This window comes from Brienomyrus brachyistius, unplaced genomic scaffold (assembly GCF_023856365.1).
Source record: "Brienomyrus brachyistius isolate T26 unplaced genomic scaffold, BBRACH_0.4 scaffold469, whole genome shotgun sequence".
Taxonomy (NCBI): Eukaryota; Metazoa; Chordata; class Actinopteri; order Osteoglossiformes; family Mormyridae; genus Brienomyrus; species Brienomyrus brachyistius.
This window is the reverse complement of record NW_026042744.1, coordinates 67,122-88,743: the sequence shown is the minus strand read 5'-3', so window position 1 is coordinate 88,743 and position 21,622 is coordinate 67,122. Positions and strand designations below refer to the sequence as shown.

The window sequence follows — 21,622 nt, the reverse complement described above, 5'->3', positions numbered from 1 at the left end:
AGCACTTTAAACAACCTTATGGACCAAAGTGCTGCACAAAGGAATAAATAAAAACATTCACACACTTAAAAACGAAGTAAAAGAAATTTAATAAAAACCAAAACATTCAATGTGAGTAAAAGGCCATTAATAAAAATTTAAAAAAATCTATTAATTAATAAAGAAAAGGCTAAGATTAAAATAAGATTTACTATTAAAATTAACATCTCACAATGTGTCAAAGGTGAAGGAGAAGAGATTAGAAGAGATTTAAAAACGGACAGAGGGGATTCCTCTCTAATGTGAAAAGGCAAGTCATTCCACATTTTAGGAGCTGCGACTGCAAAGGCTCGATCCCCTCTAAGCTCACGCTGAGTCTTAGGAACCGTCAGGAACAGCTGATCAGCTGACCTGAGAGAGCGGGTGGGGGTGTAAGGGTGAAGCAGCTCACACAGGTCAGATGGAGCAAGACCACTGAGGGCTTTAAAAGCAAATAACAGAATTTTAAAATGAATCCTAAAATGTACGGGCAGCCAGTGGAGTGAGGCTAAAATGGGGGAGACATGCTCATATTTCCATGTGCGGCAGCATTTTGAACCTTCTGGAGGTGAACAATAGTGGAGCCTCTAACCCCAACATAGAGGGCGTTACAGTGGTCCAAACTAGTAGTGACAAAAGAGTGGATTACTGTCTCAAAGTGCTGCCTAGAAAGAATTGGCTTTATTTTGGCCAACTGCCTCAATTGTAAAAAGCTTGACTTGACAACTAACCTTATCTGAGTGTCAAACTTAAGGTTGGTGTCGACTTTAACCCCTAGGTGTGTGATGACTGGTTTACAATATTGTTCCAAGGAACCTAAAATTACAGTGGAGGTCAGAGGAGTGGAGTTACCAAAAACCAACACTTCTGTCCATTACCTCCCCACTTCCTTGTTAGTTACAATATTTGTTCTGCATTACTGTACACTGTAAACCCAAATGCTCAAAATAATCAAAATTATTAAGTAGCATAAACTTAATTTTCTGAAACAGTTCTACTAACCTAAATATTTTGAGTTCATGTGACTTTTTTATAGTTTTTGAGTGAATTAAACTGATTATTTTTAATTAACTGAAACAATGTGCTTATTAAGTAAGTGCCACTTAGGTGTATAATTTAGCTGTACTTATTTCTTTTTGTTTCAACATTGTATGTGTACTTGCGTGTGTGTGTGTGTGTGTGTGTGTGTAACCAATTGTCATTTTTTATTAAATTATATGTATTTAAATAAGTTAATATTTAAAAATACTTAATTTTCCTAATAATGGTTGGGTCTTCATAAATTCAGCTGTAAAAGATTTTAGCAAGAAAAATATTAAATTCACTCTAAGTACTAATTTTAAACGAAAAAATATGTTTGATTAAAAAAGTTACGACTCGGTTTACGTAAGGGTCATCATTTTATTGGCTTACGAGGTTCCCTTGCCCCAAGGTCAAAGGTCACGTGCAACACGTGGATAAGTTACTTTGGCGCCACAAAAGACTGCAGTGCAGTGCAGTGAGGAGGATGTAAGCTTCAAGCTATCGGCAGTTATCAGCAACGTCGGTGTCACGGTAAGTGTTAAATGTGTTTTTAAACAGGGGTTTATCTAGTGAACAGTTACAGCAGTTTAATCAAGACAAAACTTTAAACAGCGTTCGTCAGTTACGTATATTTACATTCAAAAGTCATGGATGTCTAGCAAGGAACAACTGATAAAATAGGCTTAATAAAAAACAATGAACGACAAAGCATAACACATCAGCTAACTTACATAATTTTTCAAACGGACCATAGTCTATAATTCTGCGTGTACGATTTAGCCAAACGTTACATTTGTTTTAAAGACATTAGACGCTGAAATTATGTCCACGCGTGATACGCGATTAAAAAAAACATCCATTGCTAATTTTGGGTGGTGTCCACAAAACTAGATAACTAAAAATATACTTTTCCCAATGTGTTGACGTGCCACTGATACGCAAACTAGGGAGCTGGAGAGCATGTGCCATGGGCGTCGCTAGGCCATTTTTCGGAGGGCTTTAGTCCCCCTAACATTTGTACTCAGCCCCCCTAAAAATTCTCCTTAAGGCCACTTAAAAAAAAAAATAAAAATTGGTTCTCGTCCCCTCTCGACCCGCCGAAATGCCTCCGACCCCAATTTTTTTTATTTAGTTAAAATCGCATGGAAAATACCCAAGAATGACGAAATTTGAATTTCCCGCGCATTCCACATCGACGATTGATCCACATTGTGTAATCCTAGTCTTGGAATGGTTTCATGAACCTAAATTTGTCTCTACCTGAGATGGGCTGGTGCAAAGATTTAAATCTGGGGAAGTGATGTGGTACATGTTCTTTACTTGTTTGTAGAGTTGCATTTCCTTGTTCAACCATTCAGGTTCCTGTATTTTGTAAATTCCTCGTGTTTTAACATGTTTTAATACACTTTCTTTCTAGATATATATTTTAAAATCTTGGTTGTTCATTTAGAATGGGAATGACAAACAGAATATTGGTTTCAAATAGTATCATTTTTATATTCACGAATGAAACATCAGCATAAAGTATCGAAATCCATAGTTGGGAATGAGATACACATGGATCAAGGAATTCTTGTATTTTCTTACATTTAATATATTTGAAACGCAACAAACTGGAAGAACTGAGGAAGCGTACTAAGTAGGTCTGCTCTCTTCGGTATGTATTTTCAAATATGTATTTTCTTACATATTTGAAAGTCCAAACAGTCAATCAAAATTTTGTAAAAAAAAAAAAAAATCCCGCCCACCCTACCCACCCCCTCCAAAAAAAGGGCGAGAACCAATTTTTTTTTTAAGTGGCCTAAACTTGACACAAATTGCTGGTCGCCCATCGTCCCCGTTAAATTTGATATGAAAGTTAATTAAATAATTAAACTATTTTGATTGAGCTATACACTTTCTAACATTAATTTTGTTTTTCTTTCAGGTTGTTGGCTACAGTATGATTTGGCAATGTAAGTTGTGCTCAGCTTCTTTTACTGACAGATTGCAAATATTTAAGCACTACAGACTGCAGCACAGCCACTTTTCCAGTGTAAGCCCCCTTCCATGCATCTATAATTATTGCATGTGTACATTTAAGACACTTAATAGTCTTAGAACTCATTTGTCAAGATGTCATACTCGCCAATTTGGTAGTAGTGCAGAACACTCTCAGCAGGCTCTGTTATTTAAATGCCCTTTATGCCCATTTCAGCAGCAATTTTCTGAATCTGTTCTTTTCTGCCATCTTAGAAGGCATTTAAGAAATCATGAAACAGTGGCTTGCCCATATAAGGATTGTAGCTTTACCACAAATGTATACTCTTCATTCAATTCTCATAAAAGTAGATCACACCAAGCAAGCGTTTCATCAGACTTTCAAAATGACATTGTCAGTGATGTTGGTCAAGCCAGTATTCCTGCAGTTGATGGTGATTTATATGAAGAACCTCCAAGCACAGATGAGGATCCAGTGGGGATTGATGGTCAGTGTGACACTGACGTACTAAAAAAACATCTTAGAATTAATTTATCTTCCTTATTTTTGAAGATGCAGGCAATCCTACATGTCTCAAACACAGCTACCCAAGAAATAGTGGAGCATTTAAATCAGGTCTGCTTCTTATCTCGGCCTTTGATCAAGGAGGCAATTAGAGATATATTGCAGAAAAATGGTTGCAATGTGGCAGAATCTGCACTGGATGAAGTTGTAAGTGCTGTTATGGATTCCAATGTTATATTTACTAGTACTTCTAAAGGTGCAGAGTTATCCACATCCAAGCGCAGAAAAGTCTTTTTCGAGCACAACTATCCATGTGTAATGCCAGTCGAGTATCAGCTGGAGCAACGTGGACATACCACAATGTATGTTCCTATTCTTCAAATGATTCAGGAGTTGTTTAAAAACACAGACATTCTAAAAATGATTACTGATCCAAATACCAATTCTGGTCAATATGCCTCATGCTACAATGGCTCATATTTCCTTGAAAATGAATTATTTTCAACAGGTGATCTCATTTTACCACTCCAGTTATATATTGATGAGCTTGAAATTGCCAACCCACTTGGCACATCACGTAAAATTCACAAACTTTGTGCTGTATACTGGGCACTTGCCAATATGTCACCAAAATACAGGTCAGCATTACACAATATACAGCTAGCAATGCTTGCAAAAGTGACAGACCTCCAGAGGCATGGGTATGCAGCTGTACTTGCTCCATTATTACATGATGTTCATATTCTTGAACAGGATGGTGTTTTTATTGAACGACTTGGTCGCAATGTCAAAGGCACCATCTTTTGTGTGTCTGCTGACAATCTAGCTGCCCATGGATTAGGTGGCTTTGTGGAGTTATTTAAAGCAGGCTATGTTTGCAGATTCTGCTTGGCCACAAGAGAACAGTTTCCAGCAACTGAAGCCAGGCAGTTTTCTCAAAGAACCAAAGATAGCCATGACCTTCATGTACAAAACATTCAGGAAAATGACGCTTCCTCCAACCACTTTGGTGTTAAAACAAGTTGTGTCTTGCGTGACTCCCTGGATTACTTTCATCCAGTCACAGGCTTTCCTCCAGATGTCCTGCATGATCTTCTAGAAGGCATAGTTCCTGTGGAGATTTCTCTCTGCATTAAGACCTTGATCCAGATGAAGTACTTCACTTTAGAGTATTTGAACCAAAAGATTGCATCATTCCCATATCAACATGCTGATAAAGTGGATAGGCCTCAACCAATTCCCAAAACATTTCTGTCTCGAGGAACGATAGGAGGGAATGGTCATGAAAATGCTACTCTGCTCCGACTGCTTCCATTGCTTGTAGGCAGTGTTGTACCAGAAGGTAATGGTGCATGGACAGTTTTGATGGAACTGAAAGAGGTAGTGCAGTTAGCATTATGCCCATCATTTTCTGATGAAACCTTAGACTATTTTCAGTCCAAAATCAGCGATCATAAGCAAGTACTGCTGAAGACATTCCCAGAGTTTAGCCTTCGTCCTAAGCATCACTATGTGGAGCATTACCCCACCATGATCAAGTGCTATGGGCCCCTGGTGCATGTTTGGACAATGCGATTTGAGGCCAAACACCGTTTTTTTAAACGAGTGGTGCATGACGCTCAAAACTTCAAAAATATTTTGAAGACAATGGCAGTCAGACACCAACACATGATGGCATACCATCTTGCTGCCCCATCATTTTTCAAGCCAGAAACACAAGCATCCAGGGTTGACTCTGTTCTGGTTTCAGCTCTACCAGAAGTAGCTCAGCTACACATTAGAACACTAACAACTAGTGACACAATATACCAGACATCAAAGGTTACCATTGATGGCACACACTATGTCTGTGAAATGTTTTTGTCTGTCGGAGACAGTGGTGGACTACCTAGGTTCTGCAGAGTAGAGCACATCTACCTTGTCAATAGCACTGTTTCATTCCTTTGTTCTAATTATGATTGCTGGTATTTAGAACATCTTGGATCCTATGAGCTGTCACCTTCCCAGACAAGTCTGTCAATCCACCTGAAGTCTGATCTCAACGATTCAGTCCCGCTCTCTGCATACGAGGTAGAAGGCTTGCTTCTGTTAACACCCAAGAGATTCATACAAATAAAACAGAACTGAGTCTAGCCAGTGGTGAGTAGTTTTTATTGAATTAATTACTATATTTGTATTACTGTTTATCTAGCAGCATATAATCTGTATATTTTAATAACCATTTATGCATGCCAATCTTTTGCTTTCCATTAGCATAATGGCAGATCTATCCCCACAACCCATGGTCCTTCGTGTTGTTGAACCAGACCGGGCTAGAAAATTAAAACTCTGTTCACGACCAGCCTCTATTGATGCACTGATTGCTGTTATAAAAGAACAGCTGGAAATAGACCTTGACTTCAGTTTAAAATATGAAGACCCCGACTTTGATGGAAAACTTACATCCCTCTCTGACATTGATGAGTTGCCACAGAAAGCGGTTGTGCATGTGTCTTTTGAGCAAGATTCCAGCTCTGTTGCCTCAACAGAAACAATCTCAAGTGTATCATCCTCAGAACGTGGGAGAAGATGGCCTTCAGTTTTTTTTTCAATTCCCACATTTTCTTTGGATGTTGAATTGAAACTTCGGGAAGGTAATACTGAATTTGAGAAGAACAACAAGTATCTTCAGTTAACAAGAGATGTAAAACATGACATTTTAGAAAAGCTAGCATCTGAGATGTATGGCTACAAGGCTTATCCCAGTGATAAGGAGATAGCAATGGTAGCTGAGGCTCTTGTGTTAAAATATCCTTGCTTGAAGGAAGCAGGATCTGAAACTGGCTGGAATGGATGGAAGAACAGCCTAAAGTTTAAGATGGGCAACTATAGGAGCAAGATGAGAAGGGCTGGATGTTCAGAGATCACAGTGAATGCTGGAAAAAGAAGTAGAATGAATCCTGACAATGAATCTTCACATTCAAATATTAAAAGACCCAAACGAGCGGAGGTAAACTTTCTGCCCAACTTTCCCCAAGGAGAAAATCCCTCAACCCTTGAACAGCTGAGGCAGAAAGTTGTTGATGAAATGAAGAAAGCTGAGAAGAACTTGCCGCTTATAAAAAAGATGATGCAAACCACATTTGCCCTGCGGCGACAAACCATAGTAAAGACATGCCCACCAGTGAAAGAGCTCATGGAACTCTGGCCTGCACTCAAAATGGAATCTGAGGTAATGTAGTAGCACTTTTTCCTGTTATTTCTTTTTTTGACAACATATACCACATTCAGGGGCTGTTTTCTGCCTTATGGATGGGTAGTGTATTTGCCAGATTCACATAGTTAATATGGCTGTGTTGTCTGTCTGTCTTTGTTTTAAAATGTAGGTGTATGCAGAGTTCCAACGGATTACAAACCAGAACCTGCCCAACACATTCTACTCTGAGCTTGACCGACATCTTCCTAGACTGATGACCCTGTTCAGACAGAAGGCAAGCAGAACCGGGAAGACGTCAGACGCTTTGACTGAAATCCTGAAAATCCATGATGAACAGGTAAAAATATTGTTATACCTATTTTATGGGTCTATTTCTTAAAGAGGAACATTGGAAAACATTTGAAAAGTTTGATGATTCAAATGAGCTTTCAATACAACAACTTGTCCAGGTTTTTTGGTATGTGTCTGATTTTGTATATCTGATTGTAATGTTTACCAGTAAATAAGTTATGTACAATTCTGTTTTTATCTCCTTTTATATAGGAGGTTCATGACATACACACCAAGCGTGTTACTGTTCTTCATGCCCTTCCTGTGTATCTACGTGAGGACGTCTCTGAGTTTTTCAAGACCTGCACAGTAAGTTTTATTTTATTTTTTTTAATCTCACGACTATATTAAGTAAACAGTTCATATGAATACAGACATATTTACACGCTTACCCTTCCTCAGTCTTTCAAATCACATAGTTTGTGTGATTTGAAGAGATTAGAAGCGATTTTTCTTTGACCTCACTGTAAAAAAAAAAAAAACTTTGGTACTAGATAATTTTGATTAAAGCAAAGTGTTTTTATAGGTTTTTTTAGCATAGTATCAATTTCTTGTTTACTGGTAGCTTAGCTGGGTCCTGTAGAACACTGATCTTCTGTTTAAAATCATACTGTAGTTTGTTCACACAACAATTAAAATCATTAAACTTTCTGTCAGTTGGTCTGAAGCAATATTGTTTGTTAAATCTCATGACTAACTAAATGCCTTTATCTTTGCACTAAACCTGCTGTAAATATTTTTGTCAAAAATCTTAATAAAAAATCTTTAATCCTTTTATATCCATTTTATTTTGTAGGACACATCTGATGAGCCTGACCTTTTAGATGTTTCAGTAGCCCTCCTCACAGTCGTCAAAGATAATGACACAGGTCCAGTTCACTTCCAGCCTGTGAAAATCTCTGTTGTCATTGAAAGCGAGATTGTGGGCAACCTCCCCAGATTTGCTGATGCCGTCCTGGTAATGTTTGGACTGATCTATGCACTACACCTCAGCTATCCCAGGGGACTGACCAACACTTTTGAATTCATTCAGAAGATTTTACTTGGTCTTGACGATGGTAAACTGTCACCCAAGTTACAGAGTCTCAAAAATGACTTGATGCGCATGTAGACATTTATCAGAATAATTACTAAGGCCTGGCAGTTCCTTTGTAGTTCAATGTAGATTATTTCTGTGAAAATAATGGTTAAAATGTTTCTGCACCAGTTGTTTTCCCACAATATGCACAGTGTGCCTTTTGTATTAATGTTATTTGGCATTAATACAACTCTTGTTCTTGAAAGTTAAGTACTGGGTAGTACTTGATAATTGTATGTGTATTTTAGTTGTAAATGGTACATGTTAAGTTTCAGGCAGGTTCATAAATTTGTAATTTTAGAGGTGCTATTTTAATCTGGTGTTCAGGTTTTAGCCTAGTGCATCTCTGAATTGTTTTATGCTTCTGTCTTAAATTAACACTGCAGTGTTAAATAGAAGAGGGCAAGAATTCAGTGTAACTCACTGTAACTTAAACTTTACTTTGTTTGTACTCAAAATATTTGAGGCAATGAGTTGCCACAAAAATTTTAAGTTTTGAAACATGCGATTTTGAGTCTTGTGTGTGAAAGCTTTTGAGTTACTTGTACTTGTAAAACAAATGACAAAGACTAATAAATATTGAGTTGATGCTACTTAAAAATGGTTCTTTGTGTACTTATTTTTTTTTGTAATGTTAACTTAATACCATGAGAAAGGTTAAGAGAAATTTTAAGTCACTATAACTGAAAATATTTAAGTTGATTTAATAACTAGTTTTAATTTAACTGTAATTAAAATGTTTATGTAGCATATAATCCAAATATTTAACCTTTTTGAAATATTTTTTTTAAGTTCATGAACTTAAAAACATTGAGGCAACGAGTTACATCAATTTTTTTAAGTTCTGCTTACTAATTTGGTTTTACAGTGTACTGCTTTGGAGCCTTTTGATATTAAGGTGAATAACACAGGTGAAAAATTAAGGTGAAAAAAGAGACAGATGCATTGACAGCAGTCGTGGCCACACTTTGGACTGGGAGTGTAAGAGCAAAGGAAACTGAATCCACTATGTTCTGTCCTGTAAATTTTTATTAAACACCACATGACACACATACGAGTCCTGTTTTAACTTTCAGGGCTGATGGTCTGCAGCCTGGCTTGTGTTCTACAGTGCAGCGCAGGTGCAGTCACTGTGCTGAGCCCGGCGTTATATTAATGACGCAGCCTTTCACACTGACCAGTGAGAAATAACCTTGAAAATGACTGTGCTCTTTGTGGTTCTCCTTTTTTCTTACCACCAAGCAAGAGACTAAACATATTTTCTACTTATCAGTTATCAGAAATCAGAAATGTCATGCAGTAATCAGAGGTTAGACAGCAAGAATGACTTTTGTATTTTTATCTTTTGTCAATCTTTTATCCAGCGACTACTAATTCTCATCGGGGTCTGGAGAGGGTGGGACCTGTCCCAGGAAGCACAGAGCACAGGCCTGCATGGGATGCCATTCCACACAAGCAAAAACAATTAAGATGGTCAGATTTGCCTCACTGTGTGATTTTGACTGAAAGATGAACTAAGCACAGTCTTGTGTGTATAAAAATGCGTAGATTCATTTAACTTTAACAATGAGATTCAGCAACATGACCTTATAGTGTTAATGATCGGTATCTTACTGGTATTAACTGAATTATGCAAAATTCTACATTATTCTATATTATTGCACCCAAATTGTTCATACTGACTAAATGTAATTACTGACATCCTGGACATACTGCTTTTTAGGTTTGAATTTAAAATGTTAGTAGACAAATTCATGCTGTCAATAACATCTCACTTGCTCACCCACTTTTAGATAAAAATACCCTTTGTGGTTTTTCTAGTGAAGCAGTGGGCCTGAGCTGAGGACCTGATGGTTGTGTGGTTTTCGCTCACTGAGAAGAGAGACACAAACACCCTGCTCTCAGTCGGTCAGTCTTCCTGTAAAATGCAGAGGTGAGACTGCTAGTGGAAAATTACTGACTGCAGCGTCAACAACACATATAAACAGCAGCACAAACAAAATGTTCCACAAATGCAGGACATCTGTATGCTTACAGCACACATCAGACACGCTGACCCTCAGCACTGAGCTCCTCCAGGCTCTGTGCTCTCCCTCTTCTCTTCAATTTCTACACAAATCACTGCTGCTCCAGTGAAGATCCTGAATTTTGCAGGTGATACTACTGTGTTTGCCATCATAACTGAAGGTGATGAGTCTGCCTACAGACTGGAAGTCGTACAGCTGACCATCCAGTTCTGAACTCACATTATCCCAAATGTCCACATGCTTAGACTCCTCTCATCATCAGGGAGGAGCGTCCCTTGGCACTGTAGAGTAGATGGATGAGAGCAGGCTGATAACAAGGCTGTCATCAATTTTATGTGACACCTCTCACCCCCCCAGCAGACTATGGAGGCCCGTAAGGGCAGCTCCTTCAGTAAGAGACTCAGACACCCGGCGTGTGACAGAACGGTACCGCAGGTCATTGGGCCCCACAGCAGTCAGGCTTTATAATCTGCACTCTGCTCATTGAACTTTTCCCCTGTTCACTGTCTTCTGATACAGTTTCTATCTGCTGCTGATCTGCAATATTGTTCCTCCTTATTCACTGATGTGCAGTGTTGCATTGAGCCAGTGCATTATGCCCTGTGTGGCAGCTTCCTTTGGGAGGCTAATATCTGGCACATGAGCAATAATGTTACATGCAATAGGATTGTGTATAAGTTAAGGATTGTGTATAAGTTAATTTTAATATTCCTATAATATTCCTCTGTATGTAATATATTCTTATTTTTTGTTTCTATTATTACCCTATATTTATATATACATCCATTTATTTTACATTCATAATGATGTTGTTTGTTGTTTTGTGCCCCACTGCTCTTGTAACAAGCCTCAGTCTTGACTCTCCCTTTTAAGGTCTTGGCCTTAAATCACACTCGATATAGGTGGTGTCGTCCCCATCACCCTGACCAGGATACATGCTGTAAGATTAATGGATGGTGTTTATCTGTGTGATGAAAAAGAATGTGAATAAAACAAAAATGTACCATTATAAATGGGAGCCCTAGGATGTGTGGTGGTTAGAGATGTGGACTGATGAGAATTTTGCTTTTCTAAAGTTCTGTTGTGAAAACTGTACATTCCGTTCCATGTACAGTAGTGATATGTAGCAATCATGTGCTCCAGTCAAATGTCCAGCTGCATGAATAATAATGGTGGCTTGTTTGGATAAAATAACTTAGGCTGAATACTTGAAAGCGTGACCTGGGTGAGGTAGAGAGGAAACAGGGTCTTACAAGAAGCAGATATTGTTCTGTCTGTGTGGTTTTTACTCTTTGCAAAGTGAGTCCAGCACAGTGCAGTCAGTGGGTCAGTCTTCCTGAGCTGCATCTAACCAGTGGAAACATCTGCAGCACTGCAGAGAAGCACTCAGCAGACAAACAAACCCAAACAGCTTACAGCTGTATGTCACTTTTGGACAGAGGTGGACAAAGTACACAACTTCACTACTTGAGTTAAGTATAGATACTCCTCGTCAAATAATACTCAAAGTTTTTCAGTTAATTTTTTACTTCAGTTAAAGTACTGGAGTATTTGCATCTAAAAATACTTAAGTATTCAAAAGTACATTATGTTTTAAATGCAAGACATTTTTCAGAACCTAATGACTCCTGAACACCCCACTGAATACACTGACTGGCTTGTACATCTTGTAGAATAAAAAGCTTGTGGAATATGATACAATGACTATAGAAACACAACTGACATAACAAAAGTACAGCCATTGTCATTTTCATCTTATTTAACACCCCCCACCCCACTCACACAAAAGAGCATGGTAGTGTTCTTACAGAGCCGTAGCAGTGTGTGTGTGTGCATGTGTGCATGTGTGTTTGTGTGTGTGTGTGTCTATGTGTGTGTGTGTTTGTGTGTCTGTGTATGTTTGTGTGTGTGTCTATGTGTGTGTATGTTTGTGAGCCAAGTAACAAGACAGGGAGCAAGAAACAAAACTCCTCTTTCTTAATTATCCACATCGTTATTAACGACACAGGTATATATACAGGTACATATACAGGTACATGTATATACTCAAAAATACATCCAGAACACACAATTAAATGAAAAACGTAATTTAAGAACACTTGAAATTTTCATTCAGTTTCTTTCATCTGTTTAATATAATCGATCAGTCCCTGTGCGTTTGCCCCAAACCATTCAGCATGGTACACAAGGGAGACAAGTAAGCATGTGTGACATCAAAGAACTGATTGCAGCAACTCAGCCTTTCCACAACATTAAAGCCGCTTATTCCCCCCCATGCCATGAAGAAATAATCTCTGTGGCTCCCCTCTCCCCCTCCCTCAGCCCCCAGTCTGGCTTGAACATTTGCACTTCCAGTAAAAATGCGCCCCAAACACACTGACACCAAACTCAGCACCGGTGCTCCGTAAAATCCCGTGATTCAGTCTCAGAAGCACTGGCTCCCCTGCCCTCCTCTGAACATTATTAAAGCTACACCCTGAACACTCTGTGTGACTGACATGAATGAGAAGCATCTTTATTCATAATCTCTGTAGCGGAGGTCAGAATACAGAGTGTCATTATTCCCGTCTTTCTTCTGTCTCCTGGGTTTTGGCTTCTTAAGGTTCAGGGCAGCGTAATTCAGTGTGTCCTCGTCATGGCACTGTGGAGACAAAGATGGCAGAATTGGATGGATCAAATCGGTTTGCTATTACCTATTTTCACAAATAGCACTTAAAATGCTGATCCCAGGATGGAAATCAGTCTGAGGTTCATTTGTTTTACTGACGATTTGTAATTTGAAATATTTATTACATACTTGCTTGCGTGACCATTCCACTTTTGATATATCACTGTTCTTTTCATCTGTTTAAAATATATAACACATCAATATATTATTTAATTTCGCACGGTATCATACCGTGGTCAGATAACATTCCGAATTTTCAAGCAATCAACATCCTTTTTGTCTCAAAAATGAAAGTAAAAATGACTTCTGTCAATTTAAGTGTGCATGTTTGGATACGTGTCATTTGTTCTCATATATCATATATAATAAAATTGCTATAAAGGAGATCTTGGTAATAAAAGTTATTGATATGCAACTTATTGCAACATGTATATTTCAATAGATTTTGCAAAATATGAAAGATATAATACAAAAATGTAAATCTTACAGTACAAAAAGGTTTATATAAATAAGGTGAGATTTAATAATGGATTTTAAAACTGTATTACCTGCAAGAGTGGTTTTAATATGAAAATGTTATCTATCATAAAACAATTTTATATTTCTATAATTTGTTAAAATCTACATTTTGTCCTTCTGAGTGCATAAAGCCGGGCAGCGTACCTGCACAGTGTGTACAGGTCAGTTTACATCTTATACAAATGAGAGCAACGTTCAGAATAATGCTGCAAGATAAAACTATCAGCAAGCCAGAGTGAAGAGGATCCAGCAGCTTCTGAAAGCCTGTAACAAAGAGATAGATTTCAGCATAATGATATAGAGACACATTTCCCATTTGCTTACATTACATTAGTTAAAGATCAAATCGATAACACATTACAGCAGTTGTTTTGTAAATAGTCCATTTTTAACATGAACTTCTAGTATTTTGTATTTTAACAATTTATATTAATATTTGAAATAATTATTAAATTAGGCTCCGGACCCCCCGCGACCCAATAGGATAAGCGGTTTGGAAAATGGATGGATGGATGGATATTAATATTTGAAATAATTATTAAATTAGGCTCCGGACCCCCCGCGACCCAATAGGATAAGCGGTTTGGAAAATGGATGGATGGATGTATAATTATTAAATTAACATCTGTGTAATTTAATTTAAGCACTTAAATTAGAAAATTCATTACATTAAAAAAAGAAATAAATGTCTTAATAGCAGAATAAGCTAAATAAAACTTTGAAGCAGATATACTCTCCACACTGGGTGCTACCATCTATATCCAGCTGTGTGCCGTTCCCAAACAGCATCTCCCCACACTGGGTGTTACCATCTATATCCAGCTATGTGCCGTTCCCAAACAGCATCTCCCCACACATGGCCACAGCGCAGTAGTAAGTCCCAGCATCGGAGAGGCTGAGGTTCCCCTTGGGGAGGCTGTAGACGCAGCTCCGTGTAGGAGATCCAGCCTCAGGGCTCTTCTCACACTCATCACTGCTGTTTCCAGGGCTGTAAATGACTCCAGGAAGGGATTCTCCTGATCCATGTCTGAACCAGTAAACACTGTGTTCTCCTGCACAGCTCCCAGTCTCTATCGTACACTGCAGGCTCACAGAGTCTCCTGGCTGCAATGTGTCAGACACAGGCTGCTGTACCACAGTCCTGCTGTTGGAGTCTTTACCTGAAAAGCAAAATAGTCATGATGACAGCCCTTTGAGAATAACAATGGAAAATACAGATCCTCAAAAATTGTTCTTACAGATTTTTGGGAACTGAATCGATGTTCTTCTAGCCATCCAAGAAATCAGTAACTTCTTGGAGAACAGCTGACATTCTTCTCTCTTTTTATTGTATTACTGCTTATTAGTATATATCAGGTAACACTATACATTAACTGCACCTACATAATACCTAAATAAAAATTATATGATAATAACAAACATTATAATCATATAATGTCTTGTATTAATGTATGAAGGTAGATGAATATAATTAATTTCAATTCAAAGAAATGAAGTGTGTAAAGTGTACTTTATATTTTCATGATTTTCGTGACTTTACATTTGGTTTATGTTGCCCCTTTTCCACAGGAAGGTATTTATTGTTTTTGCATATTTAGCTCTTGATGTGTTTTGGTATTTTTGAGCATTTTGCTGTAGTACCTGCATAATTTAATTCAAGAGCCGAAGAGCTGTTTGCCCATTACTAGTTTGTCTATCTTTTAACATTAAAGAAAAAGTATACATAGTAAAAGGAATTACTTGGTTTCGTAGTTCCTCCTATTTATTTTCTTATGCACACAAAAGTAAGTTTTTCCGTTCAACCATAGCACTACAGCGAAAAGCAAAACGTCATGGCAAATACAATTATGCTTTATTCCAATACACATTGCTAATTTTTCATTATTATTACATTTATTCAGCATAATATCTTCAAAGGTTTCATGATTTAATTTGCAATCTTCTGGCCTGAAATCTTTTCCTGCTACACTGAAGACTCTCTCAGCGTGTGCAGAGAAAGCTGCAGCCAAAGGGTTGGCATCCTCTGATAAACATGGTTGGTTCAGGTATCGGTGACATTATGTGAACCTTTCATGGCAGGAATAGGGACTAGTTTGACTTTTGATGCAGGAAAAGTGTTTGGGACTGTTAGGTTGAAGAAACAGTTGTTAATCATTTCTGTATGATCAGCAATGAGTGTAAATATATATGTATACGTTATTTCTTATCTTCTAGCCACATACTCTTAGCTATTGTACTCTAAGTAGGTGGTTAACAGCTGCCTACTTAGATAAGAATCTCACTTCCCTCTCTTGCGCCCCCCATTGACTATAAATAAAGAAGACAAGGGGAACCACCCTTTGTAACACATTCTGCTGTAGTTTGCATTGCAGAGAGTGTGGGTACCCTTGCAAGTAAAACTGTAACCTGTGTGTGTCTCATAAATGTGGAGTTGGGGTGGAAACGCCGGGCGCTTTCCCCAACATAGAATTTGGTCCTTCGAGCCGGATCCGAGGAACCCCGAAGACGTCTCCAGTACGCCGAGAGAAGCGACACCGAAGTCTGTCGACAGCCACTCGAAGTCGGGTGCAAGAAAGACCTGTGATGTGAATTCGTCATCAGGCCGGTGGTTAGAACTGCGCTCGACGTCTGGTGATGTCTGAAGGACCTCGGTGACGGATCAGAGAGCACACTATACAGGTGAGAGATATGGCACCTAAGTGAGTAGGTGGCCAAGTGAGAGATACGGCACCTAAATAAGTAGGTGGCCAAGACATGCATGTGGTTGAGGTTAGCCGAAATTAACCGGGAGAGAAAGTAGGCGTTGTTGGAAATATATACAGTGTTGTATGTGGATGTGTTTTTATAGGTTTTAGATTAACCTACACGATCCACCCTAAAAGCAACAACATACTGGTGACTGAAGGATCAAGGACGGGTTTCATCCCTGAAAACTAACACCGCTGCTCTAATAGGGAGCAGTAGAAGGCCGTGTTAGTGTCCTCCTGAGGTCTCATGCCAGAGACTTGCTTTTAGGATTTTTTATTTTTTGTAGTGTATCCATTAAAAGGTAACAATGGGGAAGAATCAAAGTAAACAAATGGAACTAGAGGGAGATGAGAAGTTTATGGAAGGATATAAGCCAGGATCAGGACAAATAAGTAGTCAGAGATGGAGGAAAAAAACATGGGTTTGAAGGAAAACTCCACACTCCAGATATATTAAAATTACAGGGAAACTTAAAACTGGAGATGTTACAGACTACCAATAAGAAAGAAGGTAAAGACAGAAAAAAAGAATATGTTTTTTCTGATGCATGGTTAGAACAGAGTAAATTAAGAGATAATAAAAGACAGCAAAAAAAGGGAAATAAGGAGAAAAAATTACAGGCGACTTTAATTACACTAGATGAGGAGACGGCAACAAAATCTTCTGCCGCTCCAGTTCCCTTACTGCCCCCACAAATTCCAATGATTGCGCCTGCACCAGTTCCAGCTGTAAATAGACGACAAATAGGAGGAGGGGAATCATCTCGAATGATGACCCGAGGGTCTAACCCTTCTCTGTATCCGTTAAAGGATCTGGAGACAAGTAAAGTACGCTGGCATCCAAAAAATGACACAGAACAGGAAGACTGGGAGAATGATTTGGTGTGTCCACTCGTAGAAGTGGCAAATCCAAATCGAGGCCCAAATAATGCAGGACCCGAAACTATGTTAGTATATAGACCCTGGACCGCTGAGGATAGAACAGCGGCTTTAAAAGGAATACCCCCGGTTGAAGAAGGGGTACCCGAGTTTTGGACTGCCATCCTAGAATTACAAAGTAGTTTTCATTTGAACGGCAGGGAAATGTATAGATGTCTCAGACAGTTGTTTACCCATAAATGGGGACGTGTAGCGGGAGACTTCACAGGACATGGTAATAATGATGAAGTCTTAGCACATGACTCGCAGGAACTCATACAAGCATTACGAGACTTGCGAAACAGGGTAGAGACAGCCTTCGTAAGACGCGCAGACTATGGACGAATAGCGCAATGTAAACAAAAAGATGGAGAGGAACCTGAGGATTTTATGGATAGAATGAGAGTTGTATTTAGAGGAAACTCAGGGATCCCATTTGATGAAGAGGCAGTAGGAGTGTACCAACAACAGCTAAAACGAGCTTTTGTCGCAGGCCTAAAGCCCGAATTGCGAAAATATCTTGACAAACATTGGGTACATCAGAATACTGGTTCAGTCCAACAAGCACTATAATATGCTCAACACGCGCAGAAAGCGCAGAAACAGGAAAAGACAGACACAATATTCAGCGCCTCAGAAGTAGTAGCGCTAGTGCAAATGAATCCTCCGGGGAGGGGAGGATTCAGAGGAAGGTCAAGAGGCCGAGGAAGGGGGAGAGGTGTTTTCAGAAACAATTACAGGAATTCGTCTCAGCAAGATAACATTTGCTGGACATGCAGGAAACCTGGACACTTAGCTAGGAATTGTAGAGTAGGGAAACAACCATATAACCCAAACTCCATTGAAAACAATGATCAATGACCCCCCTCGGAGGCCCCTGTTACCGACACCATCCGAGGCAAAACAGAGGTGATTTTAAGAAAGGAAACGGAGGTCACTTTACAAGACCTTTTAGATAAGGAAATAGATTTACAAGCAGTGTGTCAGTTATTAGCAGAAAGGCAGTGGGAAACCTTGCCAAGTCGGAAGTTAGTCATAAACGGCAAAGTATATGAATGTCTGTGTGACACTGGAGCATGTAGGACTGTCCTAACCTCCAGTCCTCCCGGAGTCACATATTCTTCATCAGTCATAAATATAAAAACGGCAGGAGGTCAGACAGACAGACATCAGTTAACAAACCCAGTTGCAGTAAAAGATAAGGAAACTGGACTTGAATGTCAAGCACAGGTGTTAATAAGCCCTTCTTGTCCTGTTAACTTGTTAGGCCGAGACCTTATGGTACAAATGGGCATTAGCGTGGTTGCCACAGCCACTGGCATGAAAGCAATCGTAAATGAAGAAGCTTATGTTGTGCAAGGAACCACAACACCACAATATTACTGGTCTCTGGACCTAGGGGGAACTGCACAGACACGAGAATTATTGCGGAAAACTAGAGAAAAGCAGTCCCCTAGACAGGCCCAGTTCATGCCTGACGATGCCTTACACGTCACTATGTGGTACAAAGACACCCTTGGACCAGATTATGTCTATGACAAAACGTTTCATGCCCTCCAAGACACTTGTATTACCTTACAACATATGTATGTTAACCCCACCACTGGGTTTTCAGCAGCCTCAGTCATTTTATCTAACAAGCAACAGGCTGTATTTAGAGAGAGAACACCACACGTATCTCTTTCAAAACCACCCCAGATGCAGTGGAGAGATGTAGAGATGTTCTTACGAGATTCTATGCACAGTTACAATGACTACCAACCCGTATCTGGCTCCTGTTGGAGCTATGATGAGAAACACAATGTGTGGCGGTTTCCTTTGGGATGGAGAGTTCAAACCACTCCCACCACACACTTAAAGGACCCAACCTGACAAATTTTTTCAACCCTGGAGGAGGGATCATGTCCAGATCTAGATCGCCTCCCAGAAGGGTTGTGGTCGTCCTCCCCCACTGATGTAGGGCTGGTAAAGGGGTTTCCACCTTACAAAGTAATTGTGAAATCAGAACACCGTCCGGTAGTTAGGCAATACCCATTAAAACCTGAAGCAGAAAAAGGTATAGCCCCTGTAGTGCAAGACATGTTAGCATCAGGAATATTGCGAGAGGCTCCTGAAGCCACTTGCAACACTCCTATCTTTCCAGTCCAGAAGGGACATACAGGGAAATGGCGCATGGTGCAGGATTTAAGACCGGTTAATAACATAGTGCAACATGCAGCACCAGACGTGCCTAACCCACACTTATTGCTCAACTCATTGACTCCTGATAAAAGCTACTTCTCAGTAGTGGATCTTAGTAATGCATTTTTCTCAGTACCATTGCACCCTGATTCTCAACATTTATTTGGATTTACCTATAAAGGGAAAAAATATACATATACTAGACTCCCTCAGGGATTTTCTGAAAGTCCACATGTATATACCATGGCCCTTAGATACTCTATGAGTACCTGTGAAATACCATCACATAGTCAGGTATTACTATACGTGGATGATATCTTAATAGCAGCAGATTCAGAACAACATTGCAAAGAAACTACCCTAACTGTGCTTCAGCATTTATACAATACTGGACATAAAGCTTCTAAACAGAAGTTGCAGTATTGCAAAAAGACAGTTGTCTATTTAGGGCATAACCTTTCACAAAAAGGTCGCTCGCTGCTAGAGATAAGGAAACAAGCTATACAGGAAGCACCTAAACCACAGACTAAACAACAGATGATGTCCTTTTTAGGGCTCTGCAATTATTGTAGAGAATGGTTACCAGATTATGCTTTTCTAGTTCAACCTTTGCAAAATTTAATATACGGGAAGGAGATGACTCTAAAGGACAAAATACAATGGACTGAGGACGGAGAAAATGCTTTTACAAATTTAAAAAGAATGTTGCAAACCAATGTGACCCTTGCTCTACCAGATTATCAACAACCATTCACCCTATGTGTAGATGCTAATCAAGGTTATATGAAAGCAGTATTAACACAGCCATTCGGAGCAAAAGAGAGACCGTTAGCATTCTATTCAAAACGATTAGATGCAGTAGCAGCTGGCTTTCCACAGTGTTTACAGGCATGTGCAGCTGCTGCAGAAGCAGTAAAGGTATCAGCAGAATTGGTACTTTGTCACCCCCTCATACTTAAAGTTCCTCATTCTGTGTCTCTAATCTTGTTGCAGACACCGCTTCCATTCTTAACACATACAAGACATCTTACCTTAGTGTCACTTTTGCTCTCACAACCTAACATTGAACTTCAGCGGTGTGGCCTATTGAACCCTAGCACGCTCCTCCCCACCGCAGAGGATGGGGAGCCACATTCTTGCAAAGCAACAATAGAAGAACAAACAAAACCAAGAGCAGATATTCTGCAATCTTTTATACCAGGATCAGAAGTTGTTTATGTAGATGGCTCAGCATCAAAAAATGATATGGGAAAAAATAAAGTTGGGTATGCTGTAGTTACATCTACTGAAGTGTTAGAAGCCAATGCACTCCCTTCTACTTGTTCAGCACAAGCGGCTGAACTCTATGCTGTGATCAGGGCATGTGAACTGTTCAAGAACAAGTCACTTACTATCTACACTGATAGTCAATATGTGTTTGCAGCTGTCCATCACCATGCAAGAGTCTGGAAAAATAGAGGTTTTAGAACATCACAGGGCACATCTCTTACTCATACAAATTTGCTACTTAGATTATTAGACGTTGTGCATTTACCGACTCACTTTGCACTGTGCAAATGCAAAGCACACCAGACTGATGACTCTGCAGAAACCGCAGGAAATAGTTTTGCAGATAAAACCGCCAAAGAAGCGGCACTGAAACAACCTACCTTATCAGTGGCAGACATTCTTTTTATAGATAGCGATGTGCTATGTGATGCACAGATTCATGCTCCTAAAATAGAAGTACAAAGTTGGATCAAAAGAGGAGCAATACAACGAGAGAAAGTTTACTATATGAATGACAAGCCCATCCTACCAAAAAATTTATACAAAACAGCTGCTTTGGTGAGCCATGGAAATACTCATGTCTCAACAGGAGGGATGGTACATATCATACAACAATATTTCTATGCTATAAATTTTTCTGATTATGCAAAACAATTTTGTAGGACATGCTTAATTTGTTGTAAACACAATGCACAAGGAAACATCAGACCAAAACGTGGCCAGTTCCCCACAGCTGAGTATCCGTTTCAAGTTGTACATATGGATTTTATTGAATTATCTTGGTCACAAGGAAAGAAATACTGTCTAGTTATTATAGACACCTTTTCTAAGTGGGTAGAAATATACCCTGTAAAGCATTGTGATGCAATGACCGTTGCAAAATGTTTGGTAAGCCATTATTTCCCTACCTATGGCATACCTCATATTATAAGATCAGACAATGGGACTCATTTTGTAAATCAGACTATGTCCCTTTGCTCACAAGCATTAGGTTTTACGCTTAAGAATCATTGTGCGTATCACCCTCAGAGCGCAGGCTTAGTGGAAAGGACCAACGGCACTATTAAAACAAGGCTAAGAAAGACAGTGGAAGAGACAAAAAGGCCGTGGCCAGAATGTTTGTCTCTAGTAAAATTATGGATGAGAATAACTCCCACTCCTGC

At 39.2% G+C, this 21,622-nt stretch overlaps 2 protein-coding genes across 2 annotated transcripts; both read left to right on the top strand.

The window, feature by feature from the left end:
• Positions 1-4,428: 4,428 nt before the first annotated feature.
• LOC125729078 (uncharacterized) lies at positions 4,429-6,196 on the top strand. The gene is made up of 2 exons (XM_049005628.1): positions 4,429-5,596; positions 5,780-6,196. The coding sequence occupies exons 1-2, from the start codon at positions 4,676-4,678 to the stop codon at positions 5,825-5,827; spliced, it is 969 nt and encodes a 322-aa protein (XP_048861585.1). The 5' UTR covers positions 4,429-4,675; the 3' UTR covers positions 5,828-6,196.
• Positions 6,197-6,265: 69 nt separating this feature from the next.
• LOC125729077 (uncharacterized) lies at positions 6,266-8,733 on the top strand. The gene is made up of 4 exons (XM_049005627.1): positions 6,266-6,737; positions 6,892-7,059; positions 7,266-7,361; positions 7,849-8,733. Exons 1-4 carry the CDS (start codon positions 6,288-6,290, stop codon positions 8,161-8,163), a joined length of 1,029 nt encoding a protein of 342 aa, XP_048861584.1. The 5' UTR covers positions 6,266-6,287; the 3' UTR covers positions 8,164-8,733.
• The last annotated feature ends 12,889 nt before the right edge of the window (positions 8,734-21,622 follow it).